Source organism: Mobula birostris, chromosome 5 (assembly GCF_030028105.1).
Source record: "Mobula birostris isolate sMobBir1 chromosome 5, sMobBir1.hap1, whole genome shotgun sequence".
NCBI classification, from domain to species: domain Eukaryota; kingdom Metazoa; phylum Chordata; class Chondrichthyes; order Myliobatiformes; family Myliobatidae; genus Mobula; species Mobula birostris.
Genome location: NC_092374.1, coordinates 88,470,294 through 88,489,057, shown reverse-complemented (window position 1 = coordinate 88,489,057; position 18,764 = coordinate 88,470,294). Strand labels below are relative to the sequence as shown.

At 45.7% G+C, this 18,764-nt stretch overlaps 1 protein-coding gene across 1 annotated transcript in view; it reads left to right on the top strand.

Moving 5' to 3' along the window:
* The window catches only part of LOC140197291 (chloride channel protein ClC-Kb-like), a 108,423-nt gene that overhangs the window by 28,669 nt on the left and 60,990 nt on the right, over positions 1–18,764 (top strand). Inside the window, exons 7-8 of the mRNA XM_072257228.1 lie at positions 1,989–2,114; positions 4,158–4,242. Coding sequence (XP_072113329.1) covers positions 1,989–2,114; positions 4,158–4,242 — 211 coding nt within the window. The remainder of the gene's footprint in view (positions 1–1,988; positions 2,115–4,157; positions 4,243–18,764) is intronic.

Below are 18,764 nucleotides of genomic sequence, written 5' to 3'. Positions count from 1 at the left end.
TTTCTCACAACTGGGAGGAGAACTAGAGGGTTTACAGTTTTCAAAGTAGAACTGTGGAGCAGTGATAAAATGAATGGTATGGACAAGAAAGATCAGGTGATAAGGAGCATGAATACCAACTGTAAGAGGAAGAGGGAAAGGGAAATCACCATGACAAGGGAAAATGATGTGAGAGCAGTTTACCTGAGCTTGGAGAAGCCTCTTATCCTAACAGGTCTGCAAGATGCCCAGATAGAATATAACTTATTCTTCTACTCCCACTCAGTGGCCACTTTATTGGATACCTCCTGTACCTAATAAACTGGCCACTGAGCATATGTTCACAGTCTTCTGCTACTGTAGTCCATCCACTTCAAGGTTCGACAGCACAGGCCCTTTGGCCCATGATATTGTGTTGACTTTTCAACTTACTCCCATATCAATCTAACCCTTCACTGTCACATAGCCCTCCATTTCTCTTTTCATCCATATACCTAGCTAAGAGTCTGTTAAAGATCCCTAACGTCTCTGCCTCTACCACCACCCCAAGCAGCAAGTTCCATGCACCCACCACTCTCTGTGTAAAAGAACTACCTTCCTCCAGTCACCTTAAAATTGTCCTCTGTTGTATTAGTCATTGCCCCATCCCCGGAAAAAAAGTCTTTGGCTGTTCATTCCATCCAGGCCTCTTATCACCTTGTACATCTCTAACAAGTCACCTCTTTCCAGAGAGGGAAAACCCTAGTTCATTCAATCTATCCTCTCTAATCCAGGCAGAATACTGATAAATCTCCTCTGCACCCTCTATAAAGCTTCCACATCCTTCCTATAATGAGGTGACCAGAACTGAACATACCTAACCAGGGTTTTATAGAGCTGCAACATTACCTTACAGCTCTTAAACTCGATCCCCAACTAATGAAGGTCAACACACCATACGCCTTCTGAACAACTCTGCAACTTTCAGGGATCTATGAACGTGGACCCCAAGATCCCTCTTTTCCTCCACACTTGCTTTGCTTTGTGGACAGACTGTGATTTCTGAATTTTGAAACATCTATTGGATGGTTTCCTCTACATTGTCTCACATTTTGTTTCAATAAGAATTGCTTATAATCTCAACATCAGCGTGTAGAAGGCACAGGGACCATAAAACCATACGACATACATTAGTAGCAGGATTGGGCTATTCGGCCCATTGAGTCTACTCTACCATTTCATTATTGCTGATCTATTTCCCTCTCAGCCTCAATCTCCTGCCTCTTCCCATAATTTTTCACACCCTGACTAATCAAGAATGTATGAACATTCACCATAAATATGACTTGGCCTCCATGGCTACCTATGACAATGAACTCCACAGATTCACCTCCCTCTGGCAAAAGAAATTCCTCCTCATCTCTGTTCTAACCTGACTTACCCTTATTTTGAAGCTGTGCCCTCTGGTCCTAGACTCCCCCACCATAGAAGACATCCTCTCCATATCCACTCTAGGCCTTTTAACATTTGATAGGTTTCAATGAGATCCCCCCTCATTCTTCTAAACTCCAATGAGTACAGGCCTAGAGACATCAATTGCTCCTCATACATTAACCCTTTCATTCCCAGAATCATTCTCATGAACTTCCCCTGGACTCTTTCCAATGTCAGCACATCCTTTCTCAAATAGGGGCCCAAAACTGCTCACAATACTTCAAGTGAGGCCTCACCAGTGCTTTATAAAGCCCCAACATTGCGTCCTTGCCTTTATATTCTAGTCCTCTTGAAATGAATGCTAACATTGCATTTGCCTTCCTCACCACAGACTCAAACTGCAAATGAACCTTCAGGGAATCCTGCATGAGGACTCCCAAGTCCCATTACACCTCGGATATTTGTATTTTCTCCCCATTTAGAAAATAGTTTATGCTTTCATTCCTTCTATCAAAGTGCACCTAACATTGACATTCTTCCCAGATTCCCAAGCCTGATCACTCTGTGTTGCTCTTGCCCACCCCTGGCCCCCACAGGTGTCCTGTTCAGCGTGGAGACCACGGCCACCCACTTTGCCGTGCGGAATTACTGGCGGGGATTCTTCGCCGCGACGTGTGCTGCCCTGATGTTCCGAGTCCTGGCCGTGGTGAACAATGAGCATGGTAACTATTGACCTGGAGGGGTGGATTGGAGGAGTCTGCCGGCACTGTGATGATGTCACTGGGTCAAGAGTCAAGGCCAAAGCCAGTTTTATTGTCATATACATAAGTGCATGTTATGGACAATCACAATGAGAACGAAGTGTAACACACACAAACTGGATAACTAATCTTTTGTAATGCACACAACATTCTGGCCAGGCAGCACCTATGGAAAAGAGTAAACAGTCAACATTTCGAGCCAAGATCCTTTATCAGGTCATTTTGTATTGGGTACTGAAATAGTTGGGTGGCAGGGTGGAGATATTTCTCTACCAAAGAAGGTGCAAGATGCTGTTTCCCTCTGCTAGCCTGCAGGTCACCCTTGGGCAAGGTGTAGCACCTGCTTAGCCCCCGCTCCCTCGAACAGGGTCACGTGAAGCCATGAGATCAGGTGGTGGATGGTTGTATGAGCAGCTGGTGCATATCACAAGTCCTTGTTATGCAACCACTGACACCAGGCAGACAATCTCTGAAGAGTATTGATAATGACTGGGGTCACCCGTCTTATAAAAACACCACCCAGAATAAGACAATGGCAAACAACTTCTATAAAAAATTTACCAAGAACAATCATGGCCATTGAAAGACCGTGATTGCCCTCGACACGTGACATGGCACATAATAATGATGATGATTGTAATATTGATTACTATTTTAAATGCTGAAATATTATTACTCAATGATTGGCTTTTAGTGCTAAAGCAGAGGATGATGAGTGGCTATGGGGAGAAGGCAGGAGAATAAGGTTGGGAAGGAAAGCTGATCGGCCATGATCGGATACAGGAGCAGACTCGATGGGCTGAATGGCCTAACACTGCTCTTACATCGTATGGTCTAAAATGCTGGAGGAACTTGGCAGGCCTGGCAGCATCTGTGGAGGGAATAAACAGTCGACACTTTGGGTAAGGATCCTTTATCAAGACTGGAAAGGAAGAGGAAAGAGGTCAGAATAGGAAGATGGAGGGAGGAGAAAAAGTACAAACTGATAGGTGAAACTAGGTGAGAGGGGTATTAAGTAGCTGGAAGGTGATAGGTGGAAAAGGTAAATGGCTGAAGGAGTCTGATAGGAGAGGAGAGTGGACCGTGGGAGAAAGTGGGAGAGGAGGGGAACCAGAGGGAGATGATGGGCAGGTGAGGAGAAGAAGAAGGGTTTGAGCGGAGCCAGGATGGAGAGTGGAAAAGGACAGAAGGAAGAGGTGGAGGGTGACTTTGGTTCAGAGCAGAAGATGATGAGGAATTTAAATGTACCATCATTGCAAGATTCATCTCAGCCCTCTTTGCAAATCCTAATTTCGCAGAAATTTCAGGTCTCTGCTGGGCATGGGGCACGATGGGTAGTACTGCCGCCTGGCAATAGTACGGCAACAGTACCCGTTGATTACCCAGTCTGGCATTCACATTCCTGATGCTGCTGTACCACCTTCCTGATGCTGGTGGGTCAAAGAGATTGTGTGTTGGGTGATACGATCCTCAACAAAGCTTCAGGCCTTTCGAATATGACGCTCCCGCAAATAGTGACATAGCAAACGCTAGCATAGTGACATAGAGGGATATCCTGGTGATCTTCTCGGCAGTTTTTACTATCCTCTGTAGGGTCTTGTGGCCCATTGCCGCATGATGATGCAGCCAGACAGGACAGCCTCGATGTTGCTCCTGTAGAAAGTTGTTAGAACAGGGGTGGGGAGCTTTGTATGCCTCAATCTCCTCAGAAATTGTAAACACTGCTGCGCCTTCTTGAAAAAATGATGAGGTGTTGTGTGTCAAGCTTAGATTGTCTGTTATGTACACAGTAAGGAACTGTGTGGTCTTCGCAGAGCCATTGACGTGTGCCTTCCTGAAATCCACAATGGTATCTTTTGTCTTCTGGGCTGCCCCTGGCACACCCTTGGCTAAGTTGGTTGTTAATGGAAATGAAGCATTTCACTGTATGTTTCGATGTATATATGACAAATCCTTAATTCTTTATCTAATCGTTCTTTCTTGCTCCCCCCCACCCACCCCCAGAGACCGTTGCCGTCCTCTTCAGCACTAACTGGAGGGTGGAATTCCCCTTCGACCTGCCTGAGTTCCTTTCCTTCGCCATCCTCGGGTAAGACACAGACGTGCCGGCCAAGCTGGAGCAAAGCCAGGGCGTCCCGCCTGGCTTAGCAGAACAATTGTAGTGTGGAGACTGGTGCAATTGTAGGGAAAGAGGGAGCAGGTTAGCGACATCGCTCAGGCAGCAACATGACACATCCATAGATGGGTTGAGGACGACGTACCGGCTGTAGGAGAGACTGGATGCCCCTCCCACACTTCCTCCACTAAAGCAATTACGTAATGGGCTGAATGGCCTATGTGTTTTCCATCGATGGAGAGAGCCACACTTTTCTGGATGACTGAGTTGAAGACTTTGTTACCTGGATGGCAGAATCGGTGGCATTGTCACCTAGTTTGCAGACAATACAAAAATAGGTAAAGGGGCAGGTACTGCTGGGGAAGAAGGGAGCCTGCAGAAGGACTTCAACAGATTCTGTTTCGGATTCAGTGGGAAGTCTGGGTTTTCCCATTTTCTCTGCTGTCTCCTAGCACACGAGGAGGCACAGCCTCTAGTGAAAGACTTTCCCTTTTTTCCCCGTTGTGATCATTAGGTCCCCTTGGAATTGCCTGGGGTGCTGGGGTAGGAGTAGGAGACGAGGCAAAGAAATGGCAGATGGAATACAGTATAGGGAAGTGTATGGTTGTGCAGTAGACTCAAGAAATAAAGACGTATTTTCTAAACAGGGAGCAAATTCAGAAGTTAGAGTTGAAAGGGGAATTAGGAGTTCCAGTGTAGAATTCCCTAAAGGTTACCTTGAGTCATTAGTTTGTCTGTTTGTGATGTGCCGTGTAGTATGACATGGGTGATCACAGTCTTTCTGCTTTTTGTTCTTTGTTCTTGGGGAATTTTTCTACAGAAGTGGTTTGCCATTGTCGTCTTCTTGTTTACAAGATGGGTGACCCCAGCCATTATCAATACTCTTCAGAGATTGTCTGCCTGGCATCAGTGGTCACATAACCAGAACTTGTGATGTGCACCAGCTGCTCGTACGACCATCCACCACCTGCTCCCATGGCTTCACATGACCCTGATCCGGTGGGTGGGGGAAGGGGGCTAATCAGGTGCTACACCTTGCCCAAGGCTGACCCACAGGCTAGCAAAGAGGAGGAGTGCCTTATACCTCCTTTGGTAGAGACATATCTTCACCCCACCACCCAGAGTCATCAGTAAGAAAGACAAATGCAATGTTAGCGTTCATTTTGAACACATAATAGGAAGGATGTAATGATATTCTTCAAGACGTTGGTCCGACCACTTTGGAGTATTGTGAGCAGTTGCGAGCAGTATTGTTGGTATTGTCCCCAGGCTACTGTGGGAACGAGGGGAGGAGACTGTTGAGCCTCCTGCGATGATCTTTGCATCATCAATAGGAACGGCAGAAGTACCAGAGGATTGGGGAGTTGCGGATGTTGTTCCCTTATTCAAGAAAGGGAGTAGAGATAGCCCATGAAATTATAGACTGGTGAGTCTTACTTTGGTTGTGGGCAAGTTGTTGAAGAGGATCCTGAGAGGCAGGATTTATAAGCATTTGGAGAGACATAATCTGATTAGGGATAGTCAGCATGTCTTTGTCAAGGGCAGGTCATGCCTTATGAACCTGATTGAATTCTTTGAGGATGTAACTAAACACATTGATTAAGATGGAGCAGTGGATGTGGTGTACATGGATTTCAGTAAGGCATTTGATAAGGTTCCCATGCAAGGCTCATTCAGGAAGTATTGAGCCATGGGATCCAAAGAGACCTTGCTTTGTGGATACAGAATTGGCTTGCCCACAGAATGCGAAAGGTGGTTGTAGATGGTTCATATTCTGCATGGAGGTCAGTGACCAGTGGTGTTCTACAGGCATCTGTTCTGGGACCCCTCCTCTTTGTGATTTTTATAAATGACCTGGATGAGGAAGTAGAAGGGTGGGTTAGTAAGTTTGCTGATGACACAAAAGTTGGGGGTGTTGTGGATAGTTTGGAGTGTTGTCAGAGGTTACAGCGCGACATTGATAGGATGCAGAACTGGGCTGGGAAATGGCAGATGGACTTCAGTCCAGATAAGTGTGAAATGGTTCATTTCGGTAGATCAAATTTGAAGACAGAATATAATATTAGTGGTAAGACTCTTGGCAATGTGGATCAGCGAGATCTTGGGGTCCGTGTCAATAGGACACTCAAAGCTGCTGCGCATGTTGACAGTGTTGTTAAGAAGGCGTATGGTGTGCTGGCCTTCATCAACCATGGGATTGAATTCAAGAGCCAAGAGGTAATGTTGCAGCTGCATAGGACCCTAGACAGACCTCACTTAGAGTATTGTGTTCAATTCTGGTCACCTCACTACAGGAAGGATATGGATACTATAGAGAAAGTGCAGAGGAGATTTACAAGGATGTTGCCTGGATTGGAGAACATGCTTTATGAGATTAGGTTGAGTGAACTTGGCCTTTTCTCTTTGGAGCCACAGAGGATGAGAGGTGGCCTGATAGAGATGTATAAGATGATGAGGCATTGATCGTGTGGATAGAGACTTTTTCCCAGGGCTGAAACTGTTAACAGGAGGGGGCACAGTTTTAAGGTGCTTGGAAGTAGGTACCGAGGGGATGTCAGTGGTAAGTTTTTCCCAAAGAGAGGTGGGTGTGTGGAATGCACTGCCACCGACAGTGGTAGAGGAGGATATAATAGGGTTTTTAAGAGCCTTTTAGAGAGGTACATGGAGCTCAGGAAAAAAAGAGGGCTATGTGGTAGGGAAATTCTAGGCAGCTTCTAGAGTAGGTTACATGGTTGGCACAACATTGTGGGCCGAAGGGCCTGTAATGTGCTGTAGATTTCTATGTTTTAGGAACCATATCTCAGAAAGAGAGTGCTGGCATTGGAGAGCATCCAAAGGAGGTTCACAAGAATGAACCTGGAAATGTAAAGTTTAACTTAACGGAGACGAACACCAAGTACTGCTGGAAAATCATCAACTCGGTTAAATGGGTCTGTGAGCACATCGAAATATCCGTGGCCGAATGCTGCCAACTGGCACATCCCAGGCTGCAGGAGCACGGGATGAGGGACGCGCTGAAGCTTGATGCAACCACCACAGGGACTCGGTGGGAAGGACCACGGGGTAGGTAGGATTCTTCTCCTACGAGAGGGAGGGGCCTGGTGGGGGGAAGAAGCCTCTCAATTAGTGTAGTAGTTAGTATTCCACCCCAGAGTGACACATGAGTGGCAGAACGCTAATAATGTGTATGAAACTAATAGAACAGTATGGAAAGCATTGACCATGTGTACAAAGAATGAAAAGGCATTGAATGGTTTATTTTTGTAAATAATTTATAATTATGAATTAAGTTTACTTTACTTATATATGTAAAGGGTTGATGGCTCTGGGCCTGTACTTGCTGGAGTTTGTAACAATAAAACCATAAGATATAAGAGCAGAATTGGGCCATTTGGCCCGTTGAGTCTGCTCTGCCATTTCATCATGGCTGATCCAATTCCCTCTCAGCCCCAATCTCCTGCCTTCTCCCCCCATCCCCTCATGCCCTGACTAATCAAGAATCTATCAACCTCTGCCTTAAATATGCACAATGACTTGGCCTCCACAGCTGCCTGTGGTAACAAATTCCACAGATTCACCACTCTCTGCCTAAAGAAATTCTTCCTCTTCTCCATTCTAAATGGACATCCCTCTACTGTGAGGCTGTGTCCTCTGGTCCTAGACTCCCCAGCCACAGGAAACAACCCCTCCACATCGACTCTATCAAGGGGTTTCATCATTCGATAGGTTTGAATGAGATCCAACATTGAGGAGTGGTGAGACATTCAATAGATTCAATGAGAATGAAGGTGGAGGGCAGGGCTCTCATTAAAACCCATCACATATTGAAAAGCCTATACAGAGTGGACATGGTGAGGAGGTCTTCAGTAGTACAAGAGTCTAGGAACTGAAGGTGCAGCCTCAGAATACAAGGATACAAGGATCTGTGGAATTTATTGCCACAGGCAGCTGTGGAGGCCAAGTCACTGGGTGTATTCAAAGCATTCATAAGGGCACCACAGGTTGCAGGAAAAAGGCAGAAGAATGGAGTTGAGAGGGATAATAAGTCAGCCATGATCAAATGGTGGAGCAGAACTGATGAGCTGAATGGCCTAATTCTGCTCCCACATCTTATGGTCACAGAACACTTTAGCACAGAAACAGGCCCTTTGGCCCCACTAGGCCATGTGGAACTATTTACCCATCCAGTCCCATCAACCTACACTGGGACCAAGGCCCTCCACACCATTCTCATCCACAAACCTATCCAAATTTCACTTGTGCTGAAATCGAACCCAGATCCATCATTTCTGCTGGCAGCTCATTCCATACTCTCACCATCCTCTGAGTGAAGACGTTCCCCTTCAATTTCACCTTTCACCTTTAACCCATGACCTCTAATACTCACATCTCCCAACCTCAGTGGAAAAAGCCTGCTTGCGTTTACCCTATCGATACCCCGCATCATTTTGTATACCCCTATCAAACCTCCGCTCATTCTCTTATGCTCTAGGGAATCAAGTCTAACCTACTCAGCCTTTCTCTGTAACTCAGGTTCTCAAGTCCTGGCAACATCCTTGTAAATTTTCTCTGTTCTCTGTCCTATAGGACAGCTTTCCTATAGGCGGGTAACCAAAACTGACCAAAATACTCCAAATTAGGCCTAACTTATACAACGTCAACATAACATCCCAACTTCTGCACCCAGTACTTTGATATATGAGGGCCAATGTGCCAAAGCTTTCTTTATGATCCTGTCTACATGTGATAGTCTGTATTCCCAGATCCTTCTGTTCTACTGCACTCCTCAGTGCTCTACCACTCACCATGTAAAACCTATCCTGGTTAGTCCCTCAAAAAAGCAAAATCTCACACCTGTGTGTATTAAACTCCATCTGCTATTTTTCAGCCCATTTTTCCTGCTGGTCCAAATCAACTGCAAGCTCTGATAACTTTCCTTGCTGTCCACTACACCCCCAATTTTGATGTCATCCTTAAATCTGATGATCCAGTTTCCCACATTATCATCCAGATCATTGACATACATGACAAACAACAACAGACCCAGCAACGGTCCCTGCGGCACTCCACTAGTCACAGGGAAGGCAACCATCTACTACCACTCTCTGGCTTCTTCCACAAAGCCAATGCCTAATCCAATTTACTACCTCACCTTGAATGCAGAGCAATTGAACCTTCCTGATCAACCTCTCATGCAGGACTTGTCAAAGGCTTTGCTAAAGCCCATGTAGACAACATCAACTGCCTTACCCTCATCAACTTTCCTGGTATCTTCCTTAAAAAACCTCTATAAGCCATTCACAAACAAGAGAAAGTCTGCAGATGTTGGAAATCCAAGCAACACACAGAAAATACTGGAGGAACTCAGCAGGCCAGGCAGCATCTATGGAAAAGAGAAAAGTCGATGTTTTGGGCCGAGACCTTTTGGCAGGACTGGAGAAAAATAAAGGTGAAGAGTCAGAGTTAGAAGGTGGAGGGGGAGGGAAGGAAGAAACACAAGGTGATAGGTGAAATTAAGAGCAGGGAGGGTTGAAGAAAAGAGCTGGGAAGTTGATTGGTGAAAGAGATACAGGGCTGGAGAAGGGGGAATCTGATAGGAGAGGACAGAAGGCCATGATAAAAAGAAAAGGGGGAGGAGCACCAGAGAGTGGTGTTGGGCAGGTAAGGAACTGAGGTAAGAGAGGGAATTGGGAATGGTGAAGGGAGGGGAGGGCATTACCAAAAGTTCAAGAAATCAATGTTCATGCCATCAGGTTGGAGGCTACCCAGACGGAATATCAGGTGTTGTTCCTCCAACCTGAGTGTGGCCACATCGCGGCAGTAGAGGAGGCCATGGGATAACATATGGAATGGGAAGTGGAACTAAAAATGGTGGCCACTTGGGGATCCTGCTTTTTCTGGTGGACGGAGCATAGCTGCTTGACAAAACGGTCTTCCAATCTACATCAGATCTCACTGATATACAGGAGGCCACATCGGGAGCACCAGGCACAGTATATAACCCCAATAAACTCACAGGTGAAGTATCACCTCACCTGGAAGTACTGTTTGTGGCCCTGAATGGTATTGCGAGAGGAGGTGCGGAAAGCAGAAAGTGGAGGGAGGGAAAGATGTGCTTGGTGGTGGGATCCCTTTGGAGATGGTGAAGGTTTTGGAGAATTATGTTCTGGATGCGAAGGCTGGTCAGGCAGTAGGTGAGGACAAGAGGAACCCTATCCCTAGTAGGGTGGGGGGGTAGATGGGGTGAGAGCAGATGTGTGTGAAATGGAAGAGATGTGGTTGAGAACAGTGCTGTTTGTGGAGGAAGGGAGGCCCCTTTCTTTGAAGAAGGACATCTCCCTAGTTCTGGAATGAAAGCCTCATCCTGAAAGCAGATGCTGCAGAGTTGGAGGAGTTGAGAGAAGGGGGTGGCGTTTTTACAAATAACAGGGTGGAAAGAGGTATAGCCTCCGTAGTTGTGAGAGTCTGTGGGTTTATAGTAGACATCAGTAGATAAGCTGTCTCCAGACATAGAGACAGAGAGATCGAGAAAGTGGAAGGAGGTGTTAGAAATGGACCAGGTAAATTTGAGGGAAGGTTGGAAGTTGGAGGCAAATTTGATGAAGTCAACGAGCTGGGCATGGGTGTAGGAAGCAGCACCAATGCAGTCGATGATGTAGCATAAGAAAAGTTGGGGAGTGATACCAGAGTAGGCTTGGAACATAGACTGTCCTGCACAGCCGACAAACAGACTGGCATAGCTGGGACCCATGTGAGTGCCCATGGTTACCCCTTCTGTCTGAAGGAAGTAGGAGAACCCAAAGGAAAAATTATTGAGAGTGAGGACAAGTTCTGCCAGGTGGAGGGGAACTGGTTGGGTCTGGAATCCAGAAAGAAACAGAAAGCTTTGAGTCCTTCCTGGTGGGGCATCGAGGTGTATAGGGACTGGACATCCATAGTAAAAATAAGATGCTCGGGGCCAGGGAATCTGAAATCATTGAAAGAGCATGTAAAGTGTCACAGATGTAGGTAGAAAGGGACTGAACTGGGGGGAATAAGACAGAGTCAAGGATTGCGGATATAAATTCAGTGCGGCAGGAACAAGCTGAAACAATGGGTCTACCTGGACAGGCAGGTTTGTGGATCTTGGGTAGGAGGTAGACATGAGAGGTGTGGGGTGCAGGAGCTGTGATGTTGGTGGCAGTGAATGGGAGATCCCCAGAGTTAATAAGGTTGGTGCTGGTGTGGGAGGCAATGGTCTGGTATTCCTGAGTGGGGTCCTTTTTGAGGGGCAAGTAAGAGGAGGTGTCTGAGAGTTGTTGCCTGGCTTCAGCAAGGTAGGGGTCAGTCTGCCAGACTACTGCAGCATCCCTTATATGAAGGTTTGATGGTGAGGTTAGGATTAGTGCAGAGGGAGGGAGTGGAGGGCGGAGCGTTCTGAAGGGGTGAGATTGGAATTGGAGAGAGGAGTGCTGAAGTCGAGGCAGTTGATGTCCTGTTGGCAGTCAGCAATGAAAAGATCCAGAGCAGGCAGAAGACCAGAGCGGAGTGTCCTGGAGGAGGAGGTTTGAAGGCGGGAGAAGGTGTCATCGGTGAGGAATGGAGAGTGGGCACGGAGACGGAGGCAGCAGAACAGGAGCTCAGCGCCGTGGCGGGCACAGAACTCACCGAGGTGTGGGAGCAAGGGGCCAAAGGTGAGGACCTTACTGAGAACAGAATGTTCTGCCTCAGAGAAGGGAAGGTCAGAGGGGATGGTGAAGACCCAGCATGGATGAGAGATGGGATCAGAGGGAGGTGATGAGGGGTGTTGATAGAGTCTGAGGTGAGAGGAGGGTTGAGGTGTTCAGGGAAGGTGGGGTGAGAGGAGGATTGTCTCCAAACACCCAAGTGTCTGACGGACTGGCCTCTACCTTGCTGAGGCATTGCAACAACAGTCAGACACCTCCTCTTACTTACCCCTGGAACAGGACCCCATGAAGGAGCCATTGTCTCCCACACTATCATCAACCTTATTAACTCTGGGATTCTCCAGAGATCTATAAGCCATCTTGATTATCCCCAATCAGGTCCTGTCTGTCCAAATAATGCATTGACTTCTCCAACTTCTGTTAATGCCCTTCCTCCCCCTCGTACCCCATTCGTTATTTATTTATATATATATTCTTTTTCTCTTTCTCCTTTTACTCCCTCTGTCCCTCTCACTATACTCCTTGCTCATCCTCTGGGTTTCCCCCCTCCCCCTTTCTTTCTCCCTAGGCCTCCCATCCCATTATCCTCTCATATCCCTTTTGCCAATCACCTGTCCAGCTCTTGGCTCCATCCCTCCTCCTCCTGTCTTCTCCCATCATTTTGGATCTCCCCCTCCCCCTCCCACTTTCAAATCTCTTACTAGCTCTTCTTTCAGTTAGTCCTGACGAAGGGTCTCGGCCTGAAACATCGACTGTACCTCTTCCTATAGATGCTGCTGGCCTGCTGTGTTCACCAGCAACTTTTATGTGTGTTGCAGCAAATAATTTTATATCCAGTTCCTTAGAGTACTTTACAGTAAGTTCCCACTACTGGCGTCAGGCTCACCTTCCTGGCTTATTCATAGATCCTTTCTTAAACAATGGAACAACATTAGCTATCCTCCAATCCCCCAAAATCTCACCCGTGGCTAAGGACATTTTAAATATCTCCGCAAAGCCCCTGAAATTTCTGCACTAGCCTCTCAAGGGCACACGTTGTCAGGCACCTGGGAATTTATCCCAGGGGCCTGTCTTGTCCTCAAGACAGCAAAAGCCTCTTCCTCTGTAACCTGCATACAGTCCATGATCTCACGGCTACTTCTATGTATGTCTCCCAAGTAAATACAGATGCAACATTCTATTTAAGATCTCCCCCGTCTCTTTTGGTTCCATATTTAGATGACCTCTCTGATCTTCAAGAGGACCAATTTTGTTCCTTGCTGCCCTTTTGCACTTAATTTATCTGTAGAAGCCCTTGGGATTCTTCTTCATCTTGTCTTCTGGAGCAACTTCATGCCTTGTGTTTGATATCCTCCTTAGCTGTTCCCTTACATTTCTTAAACTGTACTCCTTGAGTCCTCATTTGTTCCTACCTGCCTTTTCCGGCTATGCACCTCCTTTTCATTAACAAGGGCCTCAACATCTCTCGAATACCAAGGTCCTCTAAACCTATTGTCCTTACCTTTTATTCTGATAGGAATATACAAACTCGATATTCTCAAAATATCACTTTTCAATGCCTCCCACAAACCAAGCACATCCTTTGCTAGTAAACAAACTGTCCATATCCACTCTTGCCTGATCCTTTTTGATACCACCAAAATTTGCCTTTCTCTAATTTTCCAGAATAATATCTTGAAACTAATGGCATTGTGATCGCTAGATGCGAAGTGTTCCCCTACACAAACTTCTGTCTCCTGCCCTGTCTCATTCCCTAATAGGAGATCTAGTATCATGCTCTCTCTAGTTGGGACTTCTATGTACTGATTAAAGAAACTTTCCTGAACATATTTAGTTAATTCAACTCTTTTACAGTTTGGAAGTCCCAGTCAATATGTGGTAAGTTAAAATCACCTACTATCACAACATTATGTTTCTTGCAACAGTCTTCTATCTCCTTCTACAAGTTTGTTCCTCTAAATCCCACGGATTGCTGTGTGGCCTATAATATAATCCCAATAATGCGATCATTGCTATCTTTATTCCTCAGTTCCACCCATATAGCCTCAGTAAATGAGCTCTCCAGTCTGTCCTGTCTGTGCACTGTTGTGACACTTTCCCTGACCCTTAATACTAGCCCTCTCCCTTTAGCCCCTCCTGCTCTGTCACGTCTGAAACAACAGAACCCTGAAACACTGAGCTGCCAGTCCTTCTCCTCCTACAACCAAGTCTCACTATTGGCTACAATATCATAATTCCACATCTGATCCGTGCCCTATGCTTATTCATACTTTCTACAATACTGCTTGCATTGAAATACATATAACTCTGAACATTACACCCACCATGCTCAACCTTTCGTTTCCTGGCTTGATACGAAGGCTTAACAACACCTTTCCCAACAATCAACTCCACTATCCGATCTGGCACTGAAGAGTCCCCAATGATCCAAAAATCTGAAGCCCTCCTTCCTGCACCATTTCCTTTGCCACAAGTTAATTTGTATGATCTTCCTATTTCTGACTTCACTAGCATGTAGCATGGGTAGCAATCCTGAGATCACAACCCTGGAATTCCTATCCTATGACTCAGCACCTAACTTCCTGAACTCACTTTGCAGGACCTTCACACCCATCCTAGCCATGTCATTGGTACCAATGTGGACCACAACCTCTGGATGCTCACCTTCCCACTTAAGGGGACTCAATCTGAGATGTCCCTGATCCTGGTACCTGGGAAGCAACATACAACACTATCTGGGATCTTGTTCCTGTCCACAGAACCTCCTGTATGTTCCCCTAACCTTTGAATCTCCTATCACTATAGCTCTCCTCTTCTCCCTCTTCCTTTTAGAGCTACAGATCCAGATTCTGTGCCAGAGACCTGTGCTTTGCTCTGCTAGAATTCCCCCACCAACACAGACAAAGTGGTCACTGGCTGCCTATCCCCTTTCCCACTCCTGACAGACAGCCAGATACGTGTGCCCTGCACCTTGGGTGTAACTACCTCCCTGTATGTCCTGTTGAGCAACCCCTCAGCCTCCTGAGAGAACAGGAGTTCATATAGTTACAGCTAAACTTCCTTACGTGGTTGGAAAGAAGCTGCAGCTGGATGCACTTCTTGCAGGTATAGTCATCAGGGTCACTAGAGGCCTTCCTGACTTCACGCAGCATTCCACTATTCTGCCTGGCATCCCCACTGCTCTGACTGTGCAATAAGAAAGAAAGAATGAAAAATTCAACCAAAAAAAATCTACTACAGCCTTTATCTCTCTTCATTAAAGCCTGTATGAGCCAAAGCCTAAACTCCCCACTCTAAAACTGGACCACTCCCACAATGGCCACTCCACATAAACCCAACTTATTTTTATTGTCCCTTGCCAAGTGCCTAATTGTACACAATTCAACATCTCCTCGGGAACCGTGGCACACAGAATGTCCCGACTGCCTCCGGTCGCTTCTTTTGAACTCTCTTCCACTATGCAATCAAACATCTTTATTCCCTGGAGCGTAGAAGAATGAGGGGAGATTTGATAGAGGTATATAAAATTATGATGGATATAGGTAGAGTGAATGCAAGCAGGCTTTTTCCACTGAGGCAAGGGGAGAAAACAACCAGAGGACATGGGTTAAGGGTGAAGGGGGAAATGCTTAAAGGGAACATTAGGGGGGGCTTCTTCACACAGAGAGTGGTGGAAGTGTGGAAGAGGCTGCCAGACAAGGTGGTAAATGTGGGTTCTTTTTTAACATTTGAGAATAAATTGGACAGAGACATGGATGGGAGGTGTATGGAGGGATACGGTCCGTGTGCAGGTCAGTGGGACTAGGCAGAAAATGGGTTGGCACAACCAAGAAGGGCCAAAAGGCCTGTTTCTGTGCTGTAGTTTTTCTGTGGTTTCTATCTTCTCAGCAACAGTGGATCGCAGTATGTCCCATCTGCACCCAATCATTTCTTATCCCCTCAGTAAAGTTTACACCAAAAGATGGTGGTGTGGCATTCCCTCTGTTGCACAATTGTTCAATTATCCTGATAACTCACTAGAAGAATAGGGAAAAGACAGTAAGAATAATGGAACAGTTTTATAGGGGACTGGCAGGTTAACACCAGAGGAATGCCACAGAAATCAGAGCTGGTACGTCACTTGTTGACACAATCTATGTCTATGATATGGTTGGGAGGATCAAGTGGAATATATTAAAGTTTGCTGGTAAGGAGGATACAGAGAGGGGATATGGATAGACCAGGGCAGGGTTGGCAAAACGTGTCAAGTGTCCAAGTTGGTGATAATCCTCTAAAAAAACTCTCTGGCATGCCATAGTAATTTTGAGCAGATTCTATTATTGACTAATAAATTAGTAATAATAATTATGGACATTTTAAGAAAAAAGGATGAGTCCTGTTGCTTATTTGCAAGTACTCAGTGTTTTACTATTAATAAGAAAGTAACAGGGAGAGATTAGAATAAATGAAGTGCTTCAGAAAGCCTGTAATATTAATCTTTTAAAAAGTCAATTAAAAATGACATTATTTCAATAATATTGTTTTTGTAACTATACTGTTCAAATACTGTTCAGTACACCAGGACTATGGGTGGTGGGGTGGAGATGTGTCTCTACCAAAGGAGGTGTAAGGTGCTCCTGTAGGTCACTGTTGGGCAAGGTGAAGCACCTGCTTGTCTCCCCCATCGAATCAGGGTCACATAAAGCCATCAGAGCAGGTGGTGATGGTCGTAGGAGTAGCTGGTGCATATCACAAGTCCTGGTTTTGTGACCACTGTCACCAGGCAGATGATCTCCAAAGAATATTGATAATGGCTGTGGTCACTGCCTAGAAGAAGGCAATACATTGGTAGAAAAATTTGCGAAGAACTGTTATGGTCATGGAAAAACCATGGTCGCCCACATCATAGGGCATGGCACCTTATCAAAAGTTCAAATGTTCATATATTATCAAAGTATACAACTCTCCTCCAGATAACCACGAAACCAAGAAAGAAAAGAACAGCAGCATGATCATGAACTCCCAAATGCTTCCCAAACAAAAATCGAACAAAAATAGCACAGGCACGTCAACCACAACCCCATCCCCCTTTCCCTGCGCACAAAAAAAAAGAAAGATCAGGCTAAAAATACACAATACAAAAACAATCATAAGAGTGAAAAAAAGTCTATAGTCCAAGACCATATCCAAAACGCAGAAAACCTAGGTAACATTGCAGCAGGCCTTTCTCTCTGTGGCAGCAGAGTGACCCCACCAGCGATCAAAAGACAGTCTCCTCTCTCCGGTAACAGACTGATCCCACCAGCGATCAAAAGACAGTCTCCCCACTCCATAGCAGAGCGACCCCACCAGTGATCAAAAGGCAGTCTCCCTACTCCATAGCAGAGCGACCCCACCAGCGATCAAAAGGCAGTCTCCCTACTCCATAGCAGAGCGATCCCACCAGCGATCAAAAGGCAGTCTCCCCACTCCATAGCAGAGCGATCCCACCAGCGATCAAAAGGCAGTCTCCCCACTCCATAGCAGAGCGATCCCACCAGCGATCAAAAGGCAGTCTCCCCACTCCATAGCAGAGCGATTCCACCAGCAATCAAAAGACAAGCAGCCGGCCCTCACCTTCCATATTCACACATTGTTTCAATCTCCCTCGTTGCTTTAATCAGCAAACAATGGAAGCTTTAATCGGCGAAATGGAGTTGAACATCGGTTCGTGTCCCCCACAGCTTTCTCACCACAAGGTTCACACATGGTGCCTCTACCTCCCAGAATCCTCTCGTAGACTGCAGAGTGCTGAAACACCCAAACGATCTCCACACTGAAAATCACAGGCTCCAACACCTCCAGAATCACATTCAAGGTGAAAAACACAAGTAAAAGACGCAAAAGTGAAATAATGATGATGACACCAGGTTGGCAAGGTTTCAAAATGTATCACCTAGCATCACGTTTTCTTGCAACCCTTTAGCTGGCACCAAGCAGGTGTGAGATGTTTCTTGTGAAAATATCACACTGAACCCAGGTTGTAAGAAAATCATTTTACTATTTAATTTGGCAACAAAGATGATCATTATGTATCTCCCTATTATGGGTGAGGTTTAAAGAACTGAAGGGCAATGTGCCAATAAAATGTTTGCACATACCATCTTGGACATGAGTGCCATAGGTTCACCACCCCTAGTCTAGGGGAATGGGCAGGTGTGTGGCAGGTGTTTTATATCCCAGAAAAATGTTAGGTCAATTCCTATTCATAGAAAAAGTAGGAAATACTACTATTGATAGGAATGTTCCTATTGATAAGAAAAAAAGAAACGATTCTTATTGATAAGAAAATAAAGTTCAAAGTAAATTTATTATTAAAGTGCCTATGTATATGTCACCATCTACTACCCTGAGATTCATCTTCTTGCAGGAATTCACAGGAAAACAAAGAAATACAATGAAATCAATAAAAGACTACAAATTAAGACTGATAAAAGAAGACAAACTGTGCAAATACAAGAGATAGATAATATTGAGAACATGAGTTGTAGAGTCCTTGAAAGTGAGTCCATAGGTTGTGGAATCAGTTCAGTGTTGAGGTGAATGAAGTTATTCACACTGGTTCAGGAGCCAGTGTTGGTCGAATAACTGTTTCTGAACCTAGTGGTGTGGAATCTAAGGCTCCTGTGTGCCCTTCCTAATGGCAGCAGTGAGAAGGGAGCGTGGCCAGAATGGTCTTTGATGACGGATACAGCTTTCTTGAGGTGGTGCTCCATTAAAATGTGCTCAATGTTGGGGAGGGATGTTCCGGAAATAGACTCAGCTCTATCCACCACTTTCTGTAGGCTTTTCCATTCTTGGCCATGCCAG